This window comes from Desmodus rotundus, chromosome 5 (genome assembly GCF_022682495.2).
Source record: "Desmodus rotundus isolate HL8 chromosome 5, HLdesRot8A.1, whole genome shotgun sequence".
NCBI lineage: Eukaryota > Metazoa > Chordata > Mammalia > Chiroptera > Phyllostomidae > Desmodus > Desmodus rotundus.
This window is the reverse complement of record NC_071391.1, coordinates 35,196,775-35,217,487: the sequence shown is the minus strand read 5'-3', so window position 1 is coordinate 35,217,487 and position 20,713 is coordinate 35,196,775. Positions and strand designations below refer to the sequence as shown.

The following is a 20,713-nucleotide window of genomic DNA, read 5'->3' as shown; positions in this document are numbered from 1 at the left end:
ACGTGTCCTTCTCACCTCTTTCACAGGCAAGATAGCATCTGTGCCCTGAGACATATGTCTCAGCTCCTACTTCCATGAGGAAGGGCAGTCCCTTTTTGAGGCTACTGTGTGCCAAATACATGATGTGATATAACATAGTAATATTATCCATTAGGGACTTTGTGAGTGATCTCGTTTAACCCTCATGAAGCTCCTGGGAGGCAGATATAATTGAAGAAAATGCATTCATGGGGGTTGATGGTTTTCCCAAAGCCATGTACTAATGAGGCATAGAGTCAGGATTTGAATACAGACCTGTCAGATTCCCAAATTCAATTTTATTTTGCAACACCAGTAAGGACAGAGTATGGGGCAAAGGGAATATCTTGAATCCATTCTTGGCTCCCTGACATGCTGTGTAGCTTTGGAGGGGTTCTACTCTGAGTCACTGCTCAACAGAATGAGTTTGGCTTAGGGCAGTGGGTGGCAGGTGGGGTGGGGTAGTCGCCAGGGCAGCAGGCTCAAAGCAGGTTTTTCTAGGAACCTAGAATTTTGTGTTCCTGGAATCAACCTCTTCGAAATTCAGAACATCTGCTTGCATCCAGGCTTCTGCTCATGGCAGCTCTCCCTCTGGGTCCAGATCCAGAGGTTCCCTCACTATTCTCGGGTGTGCTTCACCTCGTTGCAGAATCCTGACTGGCTCACACTTGAAAGGACCTTAAACTTCCTTATTGTCTCTGTCTTTTCACCTGCTTTAAGCTTTAATTCCCTCTTTAACAGTTTTTCTCTTTTCCCTTTTTGATATGTCTGACTAAAGAACCAAAAAAGTAATTCTAGTTTCTCCAAGTGAAAGTTATGATGTGCTCAGAGAGTGTGAAGAAGCAGGCCTTACTTTACCAGGGTCTTCATCACGGGGAAGAAAAGGGGACAGCATAACTTTTACTTGGAGAAGTTGGTACTACCTTTTTTGGTTCTTTAGTCAGACATATCAAAAAGGGAACAGATACCTCATTTTGTTATTTCTAGCTTTTTTCTTTTGTGTCATACTTTTCAAACTAGTGACTCACTGGGTTCCCAAAATATATTTTCTCAGTAATGATGATAATGATAGAAACAACAATGCTGAGCCCAGTGACGCACGCTGTCCTTGTGCTGGGGGCTTCACGGCTTTATCTCATTCTCTGCATCTCCGCTATCTGATCATGGGGCTGAGCGCACAACAGACTCTCAGGATACAATAATAAGAACAGCTTCTATTTACTTTGCTCTCATCTCTATTCCTTATCTCATGTCATTGTTATAAAGTTCTGTAAAATAGGTAGTCTCTGTTATAGATGAAGAATTAGAGCTCAGTAGAAAGGTATTAAAAAATCATTCCACTCATTCTTTCAAAGGGCACATAGAATGCTGGCTAAGTGTCTGGCTTTTGGCTATGTCGGGACCACAAGTGGTTCTTGCCCTTAAGCAACTCACAGTCTAGTAGGGCCCATAGTGGCAGTGAGTCTGTGGAATTATCTAAAGCCCTATTTTATTCTGAGCTTCTGCCTCCTCATACTTTTTAGATTGATGCATTCTTTTTTTTTTTTATTCCAAGCATCATAAGGGGCTCTTTATGTCCAGCCACATCACTATTAATTAAAGTCCTCCTCCGTTCTTTTTCATAAGGGTCACTTGTAATCACAGAGTAAGAGTTTGATTCTTCTGGGCTTATCTTGCCCACCTCCACTGTATCTTTCCACAAGTTCCTACTTGTGTTTTCTTTAAATGTCTTAAAATCTATTGCCCTCAAGCTCAGGGCACATCAGCTGACAGTAAACGCTCTCTTTTAATACATTACCTAGGCAAAAGTAACAGAATCTCTGTTTTCCTCAGGGAGGGCTTTTTTATTGGCTTGGAAAAGGAGTTGGCAGAGAGGGAAATATGGGAAGGGGGCAAGGAAAGGCAGGAGGGGACAAACTGGTGGGCAGCTTGTTTTATGGAAGAAGAAGAACACCATTGTCTTGATCCAGCCTGTGAAGCACAGGCAAGCCAAGGGGATCCTTGGTGCTGGGACTAGAGCCCTGGAACCTGGTTCACCTTTATCATTTAGCCTGCTTTTGTCTGTAGAGAACCCAGATCCTCACTTAAACAATGGGAACTTCGTTATCTTATATAACAGGAAGCCCAGGGGTGGGACCCACTCCAGGATCAGTTGATTCAGTGGTTCAGTGATCAAGGACCCAGAGCTTCGTTCTCCAGCTAGGTCCTCTGTTGATTGCAAGATGGTTTCTAGCAGCAATGAAATGACATTCTTCCTTGTTCAGGTTCAATGGGAGAGACACAGTCTCACCTTTGTGGCTTGCAGTTAGGAGAAAATTTTTCCTAGAAGCACCCTGTGTTGGCTCATGGGTCTGAATTGAGTCACATGCCTGTTCCTGGCAGTTTGGGTGAAATTACATCATCAGAAGTGGAATGGATTTGGGGAAGCAACCACCAAGTCCAATTACAAAGTCACATTTTCCAGCCATAATCACAGTGAATAAACCAATGCTGTGATGGTATACAGTTAGGGAATTAGCATGTAGAGTTGCCAGATTTAGCAAATAATATAGGATGCTCGGTTAAATGGGAATTTTGGATAAACCATAGACTTAAGTATAAGTTTTTCCCATGCTATGTTTGCTGGTCCCTGTGTTCTGATATTTGGTACAAAGCACAATGCGTCAGGCAAATATTTGACAATGGGAGATAAAAGAAAGTAGGAGTTTATAGTGGGCTAGGGACTTAGAACCAAGTCCAAGTCTGAGTCTTGTATTACTTATGTGAGGACAGCAGAGTATAAACTGGTTCAAAAAGCAGAGGAGGACTAGTGTGCCTTTTCTCCATTCCTGCTGCAGCCAGCATCTGGGAGAGAAAGAGATTGCACCTCCTCCCTCAGGGCCCTCATTGACCCCATCCCCATCCTGCCCTCTCTTTCCAGGGCCCCGACCACTGTGGGCAGGCCCTGCTGCAGATCGGGATCAACATGATGGCACTGCCTGGAGGACGCCATTTGGATTCCATCCCCCTGCCAGGTCAGCGGTAAGTCCCACAGCTGTCTCTCAGGGACAGACCTGGATCCCGAGGCTGCAGGTAGCCCCTTCTCTCCATTCACTGTCTTGGGGAGGAAGCTTAGGGCAAGGTATTAGGGATGCCCAGTTCACTCAGCAAATATGCATGGAATTGGAGCCTGGGACATGGAGGAGTCTGGCACGTCCTATCTTCCAAAGAGCTGCAGTCTAAGATCCAGGCAGGCAACGAAGCAAAGAATTGAGGGGGGTATGCTGCTAAGACAGGAGGCCCCAGAGGAGGCTAGGTGATCCCACCTAGGCCAGGAGACTTGAGTCACTCGGGGCCCTCGGGGTTAGTGAAGATCCTCTCTGAGCCTCTTGGTACGATCAGCCTACCCTTAGGTGTCTTCTTTTTTCCCACAGAGCACCAGGGAGAAAACTGAGCTCAGAGCTGATCTTTAGGAAGTACTTGTTACCTTGAGTTGGGCAGTAGGGGCACCAGGAGGTTGAGGGAGGAATACACTAAACAGGTAAAGCCTAGGTGATGAGGGTGGGAAAAGGAGAGACTCAGGAGCCCAGAGGTGCTTTCACACAGCTGAAAGGTGGGAGACCAGGCTGGTCCTAGAAGCCAGAACCAGAACCAAAGATCAAAGGACCAGGCAGCAAGTCTTTGGTGACCAACTGTCCTGATTTGTCCAGGACTGTCATGATTTTGCCAAAGAAAGTCTGTGTCCTTGGAAACTCCTCTGTCCTGGGCAAACTGGGAAGGTTGGTCACACTAAATGCAGGTTTGGTCACAAAGGAACTTTGCATCCAGAGTGCTCAGGGCTTCTGCCTTGGTTCTTTTGTTCTTTCTTTCTTTCTTTCTTTCTTTCTTTCTTTCTTTCTTCCTTTCTTTCTTTCTTTCTTTCTTTTTTTAAATTATTTATTCATTTGCAGGGGGACTGGAAGGGAGGGAGAAAGAGAGGGAGAGACACATCAATGTGTGAGAGAATCTTCGATTGGCTGCCTCTCACAGGCCCCCAACCAGGGATCTAGCCCACATCCCAGGCAAATGCCCTTACCAGGGATTGAATCAGTGACCTTTCAGTTTATAGGCCGGAGCTCAGTCCACTGAGCCACAGCAGCCAGGGCTCCCTCCCTCCTTCTCTGTCTCCCTCCCTCCCTCCTTTCCTACTTTCCTTCCTTCCTTCTTTCTCTGAGACATTTTCATGGGGCCATACAATCCAAGTAGCTTGGGAACGACTGTTAAGTCATTGTTGTTTTGTTTTGTTTTACATATTGCATGTGTCACTGACATCCTATCTTTACTCTATCTCTAACCTCCCATCTGAATCACAGGGGATTGCAGCTTCTTATCTCATCACGTTTATATTGTATTTCGTTTTTGAGTACTTTAAAAAAATGTGTGTTGCTTTGAAATCACAGGAAATTATTAAATATTTGCAAAACGTCTACTACAACTGGGTTAACTTCTATAAAACTGTCAGTCTGCCTCCCCAAAGCCATCATGATAAAGAGGTTTGAGTCTACAGAATACAGCTCATGCATGTTACTAAGGACTGAGAACACTGTTAGAAATGTAGTTAAGAATTTCCTGTGCAGCCTGAGGCTGAGAATAAGGGATGCCATCGGGGCCCAGATATCTTTCCATGCAATGTGACTAAGATAGAGGTCAGAGATCGTGAGATACAGACCTGTTGGAATGCATGTGCACTTTCAGAGATGGGAACTGGGCTCTGAATGGCTGATGGCCTTTTAGGAGATGAGCATCATCAGCTTTGAACACATGACTGCCTGGCTTTAAAGCTAGAATTTTCCTGTCAGTAGCTGTGTGGCCTTGTCCAAGTTTCTCAACCCTGTCAGCTCCTTGGTTCTCTCATGTATAATCATACCTGCTTCATAGGGCTGATGTGCAGATTAAATGAGTTAATATGTGTCAAGTGTCTGTCATGCGGGAAGAGCTATACAGGGCAGCTTGTGTTTTTGAGTGCCTACTGTGTGCCAGGGACACTGTATGGCTCTTCATGTAGGTGGTATTGGGGAATTCTTCCAGGTATCTCTCCTGTGACCCCTAGTGACCTCACTGAGAAAATAAGAACTTACAGACAGACACTCTCAGCAGTATAATGTTTTAAACCAGGAGAAAGCGGAACTGATCTAGATGAAGTGGGATGTTAGTCTTCCCAGCTCCTGTCCCAACCAGGTGGCAGGTCCATACCTATGTGTTCAGATGGGCAGGAAACAGCTCTGACAGTAGGACATTGGGACACTTGCACAGAGCCTCCTGGATCTGGGGATGGTCAGAGTAGAGCCTGTGCTGGGGGTGGAAAGCTGTTGTCACAGGGCAGTTGAGGACAGTGGTTAGGAGTTGGTACTGCCTCAACTTGGTTCTTGGTTCTATTACTTATTAGCTGTAACCTTGGGCTTCAGTTTGTCCAACTACGAAATGGAGATTTTTTACTTACGTCATTGGGTTGTTATGAGAATTTAAAATAATGTTTTATAAAGCACCTGTCTGCACCTAGGAACTGCCCTGTCAATGTTAACTTCTTCAGATGAAGACTTGGTCCCTGGAGTAGAGCATGTGGGGCCAAGGTACATCAGATCCTGGCGCCGTTTCAAGCCTCTGGGAACCACTGATATCTCTCTCTCCCATTTCCAACCTCCTCAGAAGTTAGGAGGATGAAAGCAAATTAAGTCACACAAAAATGATGTAGAAATTAGATTTCACTTACCGGTGGTCATCTGAGGTCTGAAAATATTAAATGGAAAATTCCAGAAATAAACAATTCATAAGTTTTAAATTGTGTACTGCTCTGAGCGTCATGATGAAATCTTGTGCTGTCTTCCTCTGTCTCGCCTGGGGCATGAGTCATCCTTTGTTCAGCAGCTCCCGCTGCAGACGCTACCTGCCTCTTAGTCACTTGGTAGCTGTCTCAGTTATCATCAGATTGACTGTTATAGTGCTCGTGTGCGAGAAACTTTTATTCTATTTAATGATAGCCCCAAAGCGCAAGAGTAGTGACACAGGCAATTTCAATATGCTAAAGAGAAGCTGTAAAGTGCTTGTGAATGTATCATTAGGAGATTAATATTAGCCTCATGACATGCCAGTGCCTACGTCATTCATTCACCCCATCACATAGGCATTTTATCATCTCACATCACAAAAAGAAGGGTGGGGACAATGCAAGAAGGTATTTTGAGAGACCACATCCACATAATTACTTTATGATATTGTTATACTTCTGTTTTGTTGTTGATCATTTACTGTGCCTAATTTATGAATTAAACTATCACAGTGTGTATGTATAGGAAAAAACAGTATGCATAAGGGTTGGTGCTATTATTCGTGGCTTCAGACATCCACTGGGGGCCTTGGAATGTATCCCTCGCAGATAAGGGGAAGGAGATACTCTCTTCCTTTGGTGGCAGCATAGGGTTTCTAATTGATGTTGCACAGCAAATACCTTGACAGAAAAAACCCAGACTAACATGACTCGAAGAATTCTAGCTGGCCACAAACATTGCCACTTGAGAAAATGTTTGTTTCGAATGTCTTCATCCTTACAGGGTGGGCTGCAAAGAGAAGCTGATATTTCCTTCAGTGTGTTCGCAGCCTGGCATTGGCAGGCTCTCCCAGAACACTGAGAGAATATAATCTCTGTGCCTCCTAACCTACCAATCGTGTGTGTTCCGGGGGCATGTGCATGGACCACCTTCACAGAGAAGACTCATGTGTATTTGCAGGATGTCAGAGGGGTTGATTTAGCCACTCTGAGGCTGCATTATGGGTAGACAATAGCAGCCACCTCTCCTTCCCTCTCGTTCCAAGCTGCACAGGCCTCTCTCATGGGGAGTAACACCATGGTTATTGTCCCCAGATAAATAATTAATGTTAGATAATTGAATTCTTTCTGTTGTGTTCCACTGAAACTCGATTTCACTCTGTAGTGCCATTGTTCATCTCAATATACAAAATAAATAAATGCTGTCAAGTTGCGTGGGGCCATTCAGCAGCCTGGGTGAAGCATGTGGGTTAGGCCTGTGGAGTATGAGACGCTTATGAGTAAATAGCCTCAAAAGGGCTCTTCTAGGTACAGTCTCCTGGATGAGAGTAGAGGGCAGGGAGCAACAGCCTCCCAGGCCAGGAGTTAGGATCCCATGCTGAACCGGCCTGGGCCTTAGGAGCGGATGAAACAGGGTTTGCAACTCTGACTTGCATCTGAATCTTCTGGGAAGCTCTCATGTTTAAAAGTAGTAATGAAATAAGCAAGCCAAAGTATAAAACCCTACTCTTGGAAACTTGAATGTGGGCCTATGTGGTGAAAGTTTATAAGGCCTTGGAATTGGAATTGGGCTTGAATCCCAGCTATACTTCCTACCAGCCATGTACCCTTGGCTGGCCCTTAACCCACCTAAGCACCAATTTTATCTTCTCTAACAGGACGGCAGTGATCATTGCTTGTGTAAGTGCTGGGGTTCAGGAAGGAAGGTCTCTCAAGGGCCCAAGATCCTTGGCAGTGCGTGACCCACACTTCACCAGGCCATCCCCTTGACAGTAACCAGCCCTCCTTCCATCCCTCAATAGTAGAAACACTTGCAAGCTAAGGTCCAGATACCTCCCTGGAGGTTAAAGGATTTATTGGTGGGAGTGAAGAGGGCAGGAGATCAGCTCTCCAGAGAGCAGGAGGCTATGGCTGCCATGTCCCTAGCTGATCTTTGTTTCCTTCTCTGGCCTCTGGGCATGGGGGTGGTGCTGCTGGAACCTAGCCTTGGTGGTCAGTCATGGTGGTCAGCTTGTTGGCATCTATCTGCACACTCCCTCTATCATTACACACGGCTCTCATTTTCTGCAGGGATCCTGATGGCGCAGTTCTTTCATTAACTATCTCTATGGGTAGGATCCTGTGGGTGGGTTGGAGGCCAGTCTGAGGACACACGGGGCTGTGTTCAGGCTTCCCCTCCTTCTCTCCCTTTCCTTCCCTTTCCTTCCTTTTCCTTCCTTCCTTCCTTCCTTCCTTCCTTCCTTCCTTCCTTCCTTCCTTCCTTCCTTCCTTCCCTCCTCTACTTCTTTTGACCACAGATCACATTGGGACACCTTGACACTTTCTCTTTGGGTTTCTGCCAGCAAGGATGGGGATACTGATTAAAGGGCTGGCCTTCACTAAACTCCACAAGAAAGTTGGCTCGCTTTTACTCAGCACTTGTATGAGCTGGGTGCTTTTACACACAGGCACTAATTTAGTCTTTAGCATGGCCTATATACATACTTATCTCTATTTTGCAAATGAGGGGTCATAGGTTGGGTTCTCTGGGAAGCAGCCTTGCACATGGAGTTTAGAGTTCAGGATGGTTATTGGGAAGTGGCTTAGGGATTAACACCTGAGGTTGTGGAAGGGAGAGGAAGGAAGCAGTACCAGGGAGAAGGAGAAGGTGAGCTGCAATGCAGGCTGAATGACAACCTCAGCTGTTCTCCTGGGGAGCTTTGGAATCAGAGTTCTTTCTCATTGACCAAACTGGCCAGGGCCTTCATATCCCACCTTGACCTGTCATGGGAGTGAGCAGTTCTAGGCAGGGTGTGACCTCAGGTGAGGTGGCCCTAAGACAATATTAGGAGGGCCTGATTGCTGGAGGCTGTTCATTAATGATACTCCCAGCAGCTGGAGGCAAGTCTTCCCTTAAAAGGGAATCTGAGCTGCACGTACAGCATTCGTCCATGAGGAAACTGAGGCTGGAGAAGGTTAAGGGACCTGTCAAGGACAGAGCTGGTAAGGGGCAGAGCTGGATACATGTTCCCGGGAGGTGCCCGAGCCTGAGTGCTGGCCTGCACTTTGTCCAGCCTGTCTTCTCCACAGTGTTCTTGGGGGCATCACAGAAACAAATTGTTCACGTGTTTATTCATCAGCTTTCAGCACAACGTTTCTACAAATATGTATTAAGTGCAGATCATCTGCCTTGTATGTTGCTGTATTGGTAACCGAACAGGGCACAGGCCATTCCCTCATGGAACTCACTGACTTATCTCTTGACTGATCAGGCCTGGATCTGTAGCAAGTATACAACTCGGGTGTTTCATTAGGGATCTCTCACAATGAGCAAGTCACTTTCTCACATGGTTTCTGTTCAGCCTGGAGTCTGAGATGCACCAGGGCTGGGTGTGACTGCAGGTAGTGACCGGCAGCCTCCTGGGTTGCCCTGGGCCCGCTGGCAAGGAGCTGTCAGCCTTTCTGAGCCAGTGGGGACCGTCACAGGCCAGCCTGTCTCCAAGCAGATAATGGCTTGCATGTGTGTGCCCCTGGTTTGTGGCTGCTTTTCTGCCGCTGGGCAGATTTCTCTGCCTGTGCTGCAGTGTGCAGACTGTAATTGTCAAAGGGATAATTGGATATTTTTCTCTTGTTTAAACCAAAAGGAAGGCCAATCAAAGTTAGAATCAAATTCTCTCCCTTCTCAACATTTCCCAAGAAAAATCCACAGAAGCAAAGGGCCTGACCTTGTGAAGGCAGAGGCACAATGATTCAACAGTTATTTTTAAGAAGAGAGTTAGATTTAAATTTCCATACAGTGCTAGGAACAGGGATCATAGAAGCATGGAATGCGGTTGACGGACAATTTCTCAGAGCTCATCTGAGTCATCCCTTCATGATGAGATGGGGAAACTGAAGCCCAGAGAAGGGGTTGGAGCTGTCAAAATGCTCTTCAGGCTACCTCCTGCACATTGTGCTGTCCTGCCTTCCCTGGGTCGTTTCTTTTTACGCTCGTTTTCCCACCCAGCCTCCAGTAAGTCCTAGAAGCTCTGTGTCCAAGCTGCAGTGTAATTCCCATTAGCAATGATCTGTCATAGACATCATTTCATTCATTCATTCATTCATTCATTTGAATGAGATTTACTTTGGACTAAGAACTTACTTTGGGCTAGGCCCTGGGTAGTACAATAATGATTTATATAAATATCATATTTCTTAGTAATGAGAGTCCCAAGGGGTGAATTCATTTATGATTCATATTTGTACTGCTATGATTATAATGTAGACAGTAGAAGCTCAGTAAGCAGTTGTTGGTATTTAACAAGTGTTTGATGAATGAATGACAAATGGATGAGGAATCTCAGGTGACTATGAGAAATTAAGTAGCTTGGATTTTTCTTCTTTCTCCAAAATACACCTGTTTCCGGCAAGCTATTCTCATTTTTTTTTTTTTGGTAGAAAATGGAAAGAGTAAGCTAGAGTTTTATCTCCATTAATTTAAATACTCTTTCTGAGTGAAAGCCAAATGTTTAATTGGTTGATGGAGTCAGAGAGCTGGGGAGACATTTTTTTTCTTCTAAAGAATAGTAATTTGGAAATATTTTTAGTGTTTGGTTTTAAATTCATTGGAAAACATTCTGCAGTTTTTTCATTAAATGTCTTGCAGGAAAAGAGAGTGCAGTGGGGAACATGGACTAGGAGCCAAAGGCTGGTCTCCCTTGCCTTCCTTCCTCCCTCGCTCTCTCTCTCTCTCCCTTCCTTCTATCTTTCATCCCAGCACTGCCTTTCACTAACCTGCTGTGTGTCATTGAGCAATTTCCCCCCATCTCTGTACTATAGTTTCTTCATGTGAGAATGAGGAGGTAGGCAAAACGTCCCCAGAGACGCTCCAGCTTTACTCTTCTAGGAATCTGTTTTGGATAGTCTGTTCCCTTTTCTGGACAAAAATATCCCACTCTAGTGCCTCAGGGTTGAGAAGGAAATCCCATTGACCAAAACAAGGTCTTCTCATTTTCTTCCTATGAAATGCACAGAGGTCTAGTGTTTGCCTTGCAGCTGGGATGGAAATTGTAAGATATAGAGGCTTAGAAGCCCCTTCCAGTTTCTGAGGCTGTGCCCTGTTCAGGTTTTACAAAAGCCTTTGTTATATTCAGAAGTGTTCTATGGAGGAGTAGGGGAATAGAGGGGAATATGGGACACAATACAGCTAAATCCATACATCCTAGCACTCCCCCATGCATCATGATTTGAAGTCCTTGCTTTTGACCTTTTGAAGCCCTTGCTTTTCACCCCTCTGATTATACTTAGCAACTTGCCATTTTCTCAAAATGTGGTCCAATGCCTTCACTCCTTTGCACAGGCTGTTTCTTCTCTCTGTAACCTTCTGCTTCTCCTGGAGAACTTGCAGGCATCCTTCCAGTGTGGGCCTGGGGAGCTTTCTCAGAGTCTAGCTTGGGCTAAGCCTTTCTTCACTGTGCTTCCCAAATTCTTTATGCTTACCTCCAAATGCCATGTAAAACTCTGTGAGCCGCAATTGCTTATTTGCAGTCATTTATTTATTCATTCAGTAAATGTTTATGAAGTGCCTACGATGTACCAGGTGCAGTGCTAGGTGGAAGGAATGTGTCGCTGTGCAATAGAAGGTCCTGTCCTCTCTCGGAGTTCATGTTCTCATCATTTCCCCTCTGTAATCCCAGGAACTTAGCCCAGTATCTGACACACTGGGGCACCCACTGAAGTTTAGCATTTAGCAAGTGTTCTCAGCTTAGTAAAGTGTTCCTTTACAGAGAATTCACCACTTCACACAGCAGGTGGAATAGAGTAAGGCAGAGACGTCCAAACTCTAGATTTTGAGAGAACAATTAAAGTCTATTCTTAGTGATAAAGATTAAAATGAACCAACAAGAGTTCAGGCATAGATCTCCACAAATGATTGGCCCCCAACATTTGGGGAACACTGGAGGCCAGGCCAGCAGGATTAGCTGGGGATGAGGAACTGGTACCAGCAGCTGGGAGCCTATGCATCTGCTGAGCTGGGAAATATTATTCCCTTTGGCATCTGAAGGGTGAGGCACCTTCCCCCAGTGATGTGCTTTCATGAACGAAGCGGGAAGTCTAGGGGCAGAAACAGAGGCAGGGCAAGGCCAGTGAGGGGTGGGGAGAGAGCTCTTTGCAGCTGGAGTCCTGAGAGGGTAACTTCCCACCTGTTGTGCATGGTCCCCCTGGCGTCCCTGCTCTGAAAGTACTTCTGGTGCAAACTCATCAGACGGCTGTGACGGTGGGGCCACAGGGCCAGCAGGTCTGTTCTGACTTTAAACAACGTATAACCAGATGACTAGATACATCATAGTCTAATTAATCACAAGCTGTAAAAGAGCATTTATATGTCACATAAAGGCAGTCCAGTAGAAAGAGCCCTGGCTGTGGATTTGAGGGTTTGAATATCAGCTAAATTGCTAAAGACATCAAAGAGCCTAGTATAAGAGTCAAGACTGCCTAGGTTCTTATTTCTACTTATCCACTCAGTGATCTTGGTCACATCACTTAACCTACTAAATCTCAGTTACGTGAGCCTCATGGAATTGTTTTGAAGGTTAAGTGAGTATTTAAGATGGAAGCAAATGCTTAATACAGTGCCTAGAATGTAATTAGTAAATCATTTTAGCTGTATTATCACTATTACCAGTGAATTTTTGGATACCTTATGTAATCCCTCTAAGCCTCAGTTTCTACATCTGTAAAATGGGATGGCAATCTGCAGCCATCAAAGTGCTATAAGGGGGCTTGCACTCACCTACCTAGAGTGCTTGGTCCATAGGGGAGCTCTATTGCTGATGGTTCTCCCTGCTTGCTGTGTGCATAGTTAATTCCCTCTGACTTTAGAAACATTTTAAGGAGCCCATTGTTTCCTACTGCAATTTCTTGGTCTGATATTATGCTACTCCCTTCTCCTACACCAACTCCACCCTGGATAATTCCAGCTTAAAAAAAAAAGTTATCCAGCCAGTACCCTGGGATGTAGAGATGACTGTGGTTACATCTGGCTTTGTGTTTAGAATCTGCCAGAATCCAGAAAACCCAGATTTTGTGGCTCAGTCACCTCCTTTTAGATGTTCCAGGAAAGCTGCCATCAGAGAGGAAGGAGTGGGGTGACTTGGTGAGCAGGCATCTGCTGAGAACTGGGCAGGGCTCCTGTGAGCCTCACTCACTGTCTGGGATGCCCTCCCTGCTCCCCCGGCATGGGGGCAATGTTTACAGCATCAGGCTCAGATTCGAGTTCACTGTGGAGACAGAGGAAATCCAAGCCCCATCCTGGCCCCTGGCCCCTCCAGCTCCTTGGCCGGAGACCCTACCGGCTTCACGAAGGGAATGCGATTCATTGCCAGTCCATCTGTTTTGACCTCAATGTTCAATTTCCTTCCTCTGTGTGAGTAATCAGAGCAGTCGTTTCTACTTGTAAAGGGAAGATTTCATGCAGTGAGATGGCAGCTTGCAGTTCATGGCTGGGGACCATTGAACCCCTGGGAATTGTGAGGTGCCGGGATAGCAAGCAGCTCCCACTGCACAGCACGAGCTGCCTGGTTTAAGCAGACCTGGTACATTAGGGTTAATCAGCAAATCCAATAGGAGAGGTGGAACCCAGAGGACCAGAAGCTAATGACAGAGTCAGACGAGCTCTGCAATTATGGGATGCTCTGTGCTAACACAGGCCAAACCTTAATGAGCTGCAGTCCCTAGACTCCAAAATTGAGAAGAGCAGCTCATTATGTGGCGGCACAGTGACCAAGTCTGGGAGTGGACTGGTGAATGGTGGGGCCGTGTGGGGTTCATCAGGCCTGGCCCCCTCCCTGGCAAAGTTTGGGGCCTCTTTGATGGATCTCTCTGCAGGACCTGGCTCCTCCTGCTGTGGCCTTGTACACCCCCAGCCCCTGCCTGGATGGGTTTCCTGTCTCAGCCAGGGCAGTACCTTCACTCAGACAGGAAACCCAAGAGTCAGCCTTGCCCTCGTATTCTGCTTCACCCTCACATTTTCTTGTCTCCCTCCCGGGTCACCCACTTCCTCTTATCCCACATCACGGCCCTTGTTCAGGCTTCTGTCTTCTCTCTTTTATAGCCATCACCTCCCATCAGGCCATCTAACCCTGCTCTGGTTCATTTTCTACTAACGCTCTGCACAGTCAGGTCACTGCCCTGCCCTAAGATGTTTTCAGTGGCTCCAAACTGCCTTCAGGAGTAGATTCAAATTGCTAATCCTGTCAAAGTCTTTGATCAACTGGTCCCTGTCTCTCTTTTTAGGCCCCTTTCTGGCCACTTCTTCATAGGCCCCTGGGGCTTGTGTGAGCCCAGTGAAACTTCTTGTCATGTTGCTATTTTATACCTCAAGGCTTCTCACATTTATGTACAAATCCTTTTGCCCTTGTCATCCCAGCCAACTGCCCTCCTCTAAGAACCAGGGCAGATGTCACTTCCTTTGTGTACATATTCCCAGGCAAAGTCAGGCCCCCTGTCTCCTGTGATCCTAGCCTCCTGCAAACAGCTTTTTGATGGCAGTGTGGTTTTCAGCTGATAAGACCAGAGACCCTGGACTGTAGACACGGAGTTTGAGCAGTAGCTCCAGCACCCGTTCACCGTGTGACTGACCTCTCCTGGTCTGTAAACGGGGGTGATAAAGCCTTTTCTCACATGGTGGTGGGGAGAACTATAGGAGATAACACAGAGAGAGGGCCTAGAACACTCCCTGGATCGTTGCTGGTACTCAGCGCATTAACAACTGTTATAATCATCACCAGATTGCCTTTCTGGTGCTCTTTTGCCTGCTGAGGGTCTGTATAGAGCTGGGGCATTTTCTCCTGGTCAGCTTTGTCCTCAGCTCTGGGGCTGGCTGGTAAGCAGGTGCACAGAAAACGTGAGCATGTCAGGGCTCCAGGCCCGGCCCCAGCATGCACTGTCTATCGGACCTGGTGGGACATGCAGCTTCTTCTGGCCTCTGCCAGTGGGGGCCCTTCTGGAGGGCAGCCCTGCCAGTACAGCCCGATGGGAAGGATCTTTTGTCCCTGCAGTCTGCCCACAACTAGGGACAGAGAGCCCTTGGTCAGAGCCTGAGGCTTGGAGATAGGGTGAGGGTGTGCTGGAGGAGAGGGGTCCAAGTGGTGGAGCTTGGAGGCTGACCTGGGAGTCTGTGCAGCCCTGCAGACTGGGTCTACTGGCTCTTGGTACCCCTCTAGTGGTGACTGCTGTACTCTCACCTGCATTTTCCAGAACCACAGGGAGGTACCAGTTTTGCAACTGACATACTAGGTCTGCAAATTCTCCTAAACAGTTCACTTCAGCAAATGAAAAGCTCTCCCTAAAGAAAAGAGGAGAACAGAATGGGAAAGACAAAGCCAAACCCTTTTTAGTTTACACATCAGGTCCCATGTTCAGTCATGAAGGTCGAAGGCAAACTAAGGCGGAGTTAGTGCATGTGATGGTGCATTTATAATGTCACCTGGCAGTACTAACATGCTGTTTGGACAGAGCACAGTCTTTTATAAAGCAATTTGGAGTAGCATTAAGAACATGGGGTCCAGAGTCTGATGGGCTGGGTACAGAGCCAAACTTTGCCACTTACAAGCTGGGTGATCTCCAAGCTTCAGTTTCCTCATCTGCAAATGTAAGATGGTACAAGGACCCTCCTCCCAGGGTCACTGTGAAAACTAAATGAGATGATACATGAGAAGCCGGCCGCATGACAGCTGGCACAGGGCCCAGTCTCAATAAATGTTAGCAATAACTATTATGGATTTTTATCTCCCTTGACCCTCACAACAACCCAATGAGACAGATAGTACAGCAGCACAGATTATTGTCATTTCCATCTGATACTTAATTCAGTTTTATAAATATACACTGAGCATCTTCAGTGTATCTGGTACAGTGCTAGGGGTGGTGTGTAGGGGGGACATGGCAGACACAAGCCCTCCTGTGCTGATGGCCTAGGACAAAGCAGATATTAATCAAAGAGTTCAACATTTGAGACTGGTGTCTTGATGGGGGAAAGACGGGGTGTTGCAGACAGGAGGGACACACGGGACATAAGCTCATCCAGGGGTCAGAGAAACCTCCCTGTAAAGAGTCACTGAGGCTGAGATTCGAGGAGGCACAGGCACAAGCAAAGTGAAGAGGAGATGGGAGACAGGGATCAGTATGTGCAAAGTCTGGGAGGCTGGATGTCACAGCAGAGGGGCCGGGAGTGCGGCTGGGGCACTGGTTGGAAATGAGCGAGAAGGCAGGTCAGGGACTGAGGCTCCGAAAGGGCAAGTAGCATGTTCAAGAACGCACAGATAATAAGGGGTAGAAGTGGGAGGAAGACACAGATGGTGCTGCTCCATCAGGTGTCCTTGCTGGCTGTCACACAAGTACTGGAGAAGCATATGCTGATGTGTACCCTCGTTAGAGGTTTAAAATGAGTTGTTCCTGAGTTAATAAAGGCCAGGAAATGTTAACAGTGCCCCCGCTCTCTCTGAGGGCATCTAAAAAGTGCCAGTTAAGATGATGAGCTCTGAGTCATCGAAAGGAGGCAGTTGTCACACGTACGCACTGGCTCATTGGACAGGAAACAGTTACCTGGAGCCAAATTCATGTTCTTTGGCTTTCTGAGGCAAACAAAAACCTGCTCTATCAGGGTGCTGGGCAGGCTGGGGAGGAGGTGAGGGCTTTGGAGCTGGGCAGACCTGGACTGAAGTCTGGGTTCTGCCCTTGACTAGCGGTAGGCACCTCTCTGAGCTGCAGTTTTTCCTCCTCTGTAGAATGGGGATGATAAATAGTCTTGCTCTGAATACAAGATAGATATTATGTATGAAAGCACTTGATATGTGCCCAGCAAACAGGAAGTACTCAATGAAGTTTTTTTATAGCATACTTGGAAATAGGCTAGTTTTTTACATTGAATTTTTAGAGTGGTCAAACCTCTTCCTTACCTTCAAACGCTTCTATAGATTGATGGAAGGCTACAACCTGGAGAAATGGATGGAGCGAAGTGACATTATCCATGCTCCTTCACAAGTTACTCCCAGTCATTAGCTCCGAGGTATAAGGTAGGCTCCGTTTCCCCTTTCCCAGCATTCCTGGCAATATCTGAAATGTAGGATCAACTTTTCCTACCATGCTAGATTGGGAATTTCTGGGTAACAATCTGAAAGCTCTTTCCAGTGCTGCAGCTTGGAGCAGAGGGTCAGTGCAGGAGATGGCAGAGAACACAGGATCACAGAGGGAAAGAGGCCAACCCCAGGGTACTAGGTGGGTACAGGAGGCATTTTGCAGAATCCAGTGAAGGAGACAAAGCCTCCTTGCTAGCTCCGGCATTGCACAGATAAGTCAGCTACAAGTTAGAGACAGGACTGCTGTGACCTGTCCAACACCATACCCTGCGAAGGCTCCGCACTTGAAGTGTGAGGTTGGAGTCAGAGATGGAGAATTGTCTGCTCCTCACACAAAAGCCCGGATGCACAGAAAGGCCTGTGCCAAAGCAGCTCAGTGTGGGATTCAGAAGTGGATCAGAAGCAAGGTCAGGAAAACATTGGAAGATTTGAACAAGATCAGAGAAGCGACCTTTTCTTCAGTCACAACTGGCTGGGCCTTCATCAGTGCTTAGTGAGGAGGGGCTGGAAGTTAATGCCCTAATCTGTAAATTATTTATAGCTTGTTGCATAAATAATTAGGCTTAAATGAACTATTTAGTAAATAGTTTATAATTCACTGCATAACAGAGGCTAAGACATTCTAAACTAATCTATGTGTTGTTTTTATAAAGCCCTTAGTGAGAGGGTCTTCCAGGTTGGGTTGTAGAGAGGTGAATGGGCAAGGTGGACCCAGCTGACATCCGGTGACAAGATTCCTCAGAATACTTGGAAGGAATTCTCCTGTTTATTTGTGTGAAACCCGGAGTGCTTGCAATGGCTGCCAAGGTCCTCCATGATGTAGCCTGAGGCCCTTCTTTGAGTGCGCTCCCTACTGATCCTTCCCTCGCTCTCTGCACTCTAGCCCACTTATGTCTGTACTCTTTCCCCAACAAGCCAGGCATACTCCTGCCGTGGGGCCTTGCACTGTCTGTTCCCTCTTCCTGGGTGCCCAATGCCCATATTGCAGCTTAATAGATTCTCTAACCTTTTTGAAGTGTTTGCTCAAGTCTTGTGTTCCCAAAGAGCCCTGCCCTGACCACTTCTTTCAAATGGCAACTGCCTCCCTGTCCCCTACATGAACAATCTTGTCCGCACTTATTCTGATTCTACTTTCTAATAGAAACTATTGGCTTTTAACAAACTATGTGCTTTAAATGTATTATATTTATTATTATTGTCTGTTTTCCCTAGTTATAATGTATCCTTCACAGGGGCAGGAATTTGTTGTTGTTGGTTGGTTGTTCACTATTGTATCCCAAGCAGCTAGAAGAGTTTCTGGCACATAGTAGGCACTAAGGAAGTATTGAATGAATGAATGAATGAATGAATGAATATGCAGGGTGAGACGCATGAGAACATGTAGGCTGCACATTCTGCAGGGAAGCTGAGAGTGCCTGGAAGTTTTTGGAATGCAGGTTTTTGGGAGGTCCAGTCTGTGAGAGGGCCTGGGCAGCTTCAGAAAAAGACACAGTGGGTCCATTAGACTTAACGTGCCTCAGACAGAACCCATCTTCCTATTTTCCTAACTTGTTTCTCCTATTCATTCTGCTCCTCAATTTAAGAAACTGCGTCACATCTTTGATTATATTTAGTCATTCATCATCCATATGAATCAGCATCCGGAGTCCTGTTGATTTTGTCTTTTTAATTATTCTGGAACAATTATTCTCTAATGTCAGTGCAAGCACCGTGGACATGTAGAGGGAGGCAGGGTTCAGGAAAGCTGTTCTAAGTACATAGAGCTTCATTATCTTTTGTTTTTGCGTAGGATTAAAAAATATGGTGCCCTGCTCTCTGAGAGTTGCTAGCTCTGTTATCACTCCTCCCACTGATGATCTGACATCCTTTGTCTCTGATGTCCTTGTCCTGCTCCATTCTGGTTCTATTCCCAGAAGCTTCTTCTCAGTGTGGTACTTTGCTGTAGGAGAGATTCCTACTGGACCAGCTTTGAGAGTTCATTTGATGCCTTGCACTCACCTGGACATTGGACAGGCAAACCTCCTCCTAGGTTCAGTTACTATTCTCAAATTGTCCTACTGGGCTTCCCAGTAAATACCCCATAGCTGCTTTGGGGGTGTCTCCTTTCTCATATTCACTGGATGCCCCCTTATTGCTTCCTTCTTCTTCCTCTCCTACAGATGACACCAAGCAGGTCTTGGTGCTGTAGGTGACTTGTCCTCACCTGCCTGTATTTAGAGGTTTGTGGGGATATTTTACCATGTAGTTTTGTTGTAAAGACTATCTATGGGATTTTGGTTTTGTTGTTTAATTGCTCTGTCAGTTTTTATGTGGGGATTTGGAGAGATTAAAAAACTATGCTGCCACCACTGCCATCTTGTGAGAATTTTTCTTATTTCCCTTTTAAGTAACTAAGTTCTGATGATATAGCTTCTTTAATTAAGACTGCTTGAATAGTCACTAACACATAATACTGCTTGTCAGGGATGATTATTCTCAGCAGATGTGTAGGTAAGAGAAATGGTGGCTGTGTCAGCCTGAGGTGTCTAGTAGGGTCCAGACAGCATGAGACTACCCAGAAGGCAAGGCGGTTGGTTATGCTGGGTGGACCTGGCAGGACCTGGCAGCTAGAGTAATGCCCACTGCAAGGATGCTAAGGGAAGAAAGGGTGACAGAATCATCCAATGCAACCTTGTGGTTGGCTGCACTGGTCTTTTTTGGGGGGCGGGGCTGGATGTATGTGAGATGAACTCTGGGGACTTGTGGAAGTACTTGAGACTCATGACCCGTCACTTTGGAATGAGAGTGAGGTTGGGTTACATTTGTTTACGTCTGGCTCTAAAGTGTGAGCTTTCTAAGGGCAGGCAGTGATCCCCAGCACAAGGCCTGGCCCACGATGAGTCTCGAATGTGTTTCATTAAATCAGGGTGGTCAGGGATTGACCAAGAGACACTGCTTAATGTTTTAAACCTTATCGAACTGGTTGCGAGTATCTTATGTTTATGACTGGTATCATGTGGGGACAGACACTTCCCCAAAGAGCTCAGATCTCCCTTCAGCCACTTCCCCAGGGCTTGAGTAGATCTACCCACACCTCACCAGAAAACCATTTACCTGTAAGTTCTGGGAAGTGGGACAATGGTTGCTAAGGATGCAAGCTCTACCCAGCCAGAGCATTGCTTTAGTGGAATATAGGAATGCTTGCAAAATCTCTGGTTCCATCAATACCTACTTCAAGTATTTCTATTAAAAAGAAACATTTTTATTATCGTCTTTTGGGATCTAGTTACTTGCCCAACTCTCAGACTTTTACCACAGTGCAGGCAGCTTACCTACATTTTGCCTGAGATCCCAGCCAAAGACAGAATCTGCAGTCCTGGCATGCAGTTGAGAACAGAGGAGGGAGTGAGTTCAGGGGGTCCTATGTGCCAGGCCAGGGCCTCATGCTCCTCTTGAGTAACACTCTGCAAGTTCCGAAAATACTTTCAGCTGGTGGGGCAAGGCTTACAACAATGTTTCCCAGGCAGTCTCTGGTTTACTTGATTCCATTAAATATTTATGGATACCTACTACGTGTCAGTACCGGTGCCGCTGAGATAAATCAGGCAGTGCGTGCCATTGAAGATACCTCAAAGACTGCTGGAGGAGTCAGACAGCTAAAGAAACTGTCTCGTGTAGTCAGTAGCTACACAGTCTTTGGAATCAGGCAGCTTGCATGGAGTTCTAGCTCTCATCAATCACGTACGTCTTCTGTACCTGTACATTTTCATCTGTAAAGTGAACACAATAACAGTGTGCACTAAATTAGGTTATTGTCAGAATAAAATAATGCATGATA

General features: G+C 46.2%; 1 protein-coding gene across 5 annotated transcripts in view; it reads left to right on the top strand.

Moving 5' to 3' along the window:
- INSC (INSC spindle orientation adaptor protein) overlaps nucleotides 1-20,713 on the top strand; it is a 117,042-nt gene that overhangs the window by 28,826 nt on the left and 67,503 nt on the right. For 2 of the 5 annotated variants that reach the window (XM_071221620.1, XM_045194209.2), the window contains exon 2: nucleotides 2,939-3,032. The exons of 1 other annotated variant lie outside the window; for it this stretch is intronic. In XM_071221620.1, coding sequence (XP_071077721.1) covers nucleotides 2,939-3,032 — 94 coding nt within the window. Of the gene's footprint in view, nucleotides 1-2,938; nucleotides 3,040-20,713 lie in introns of all 5 variants that reach the window. 2 more of the 5 variants (XM_045194210.2, XM_024558981.3) reach the window with 1 other exon arrangement.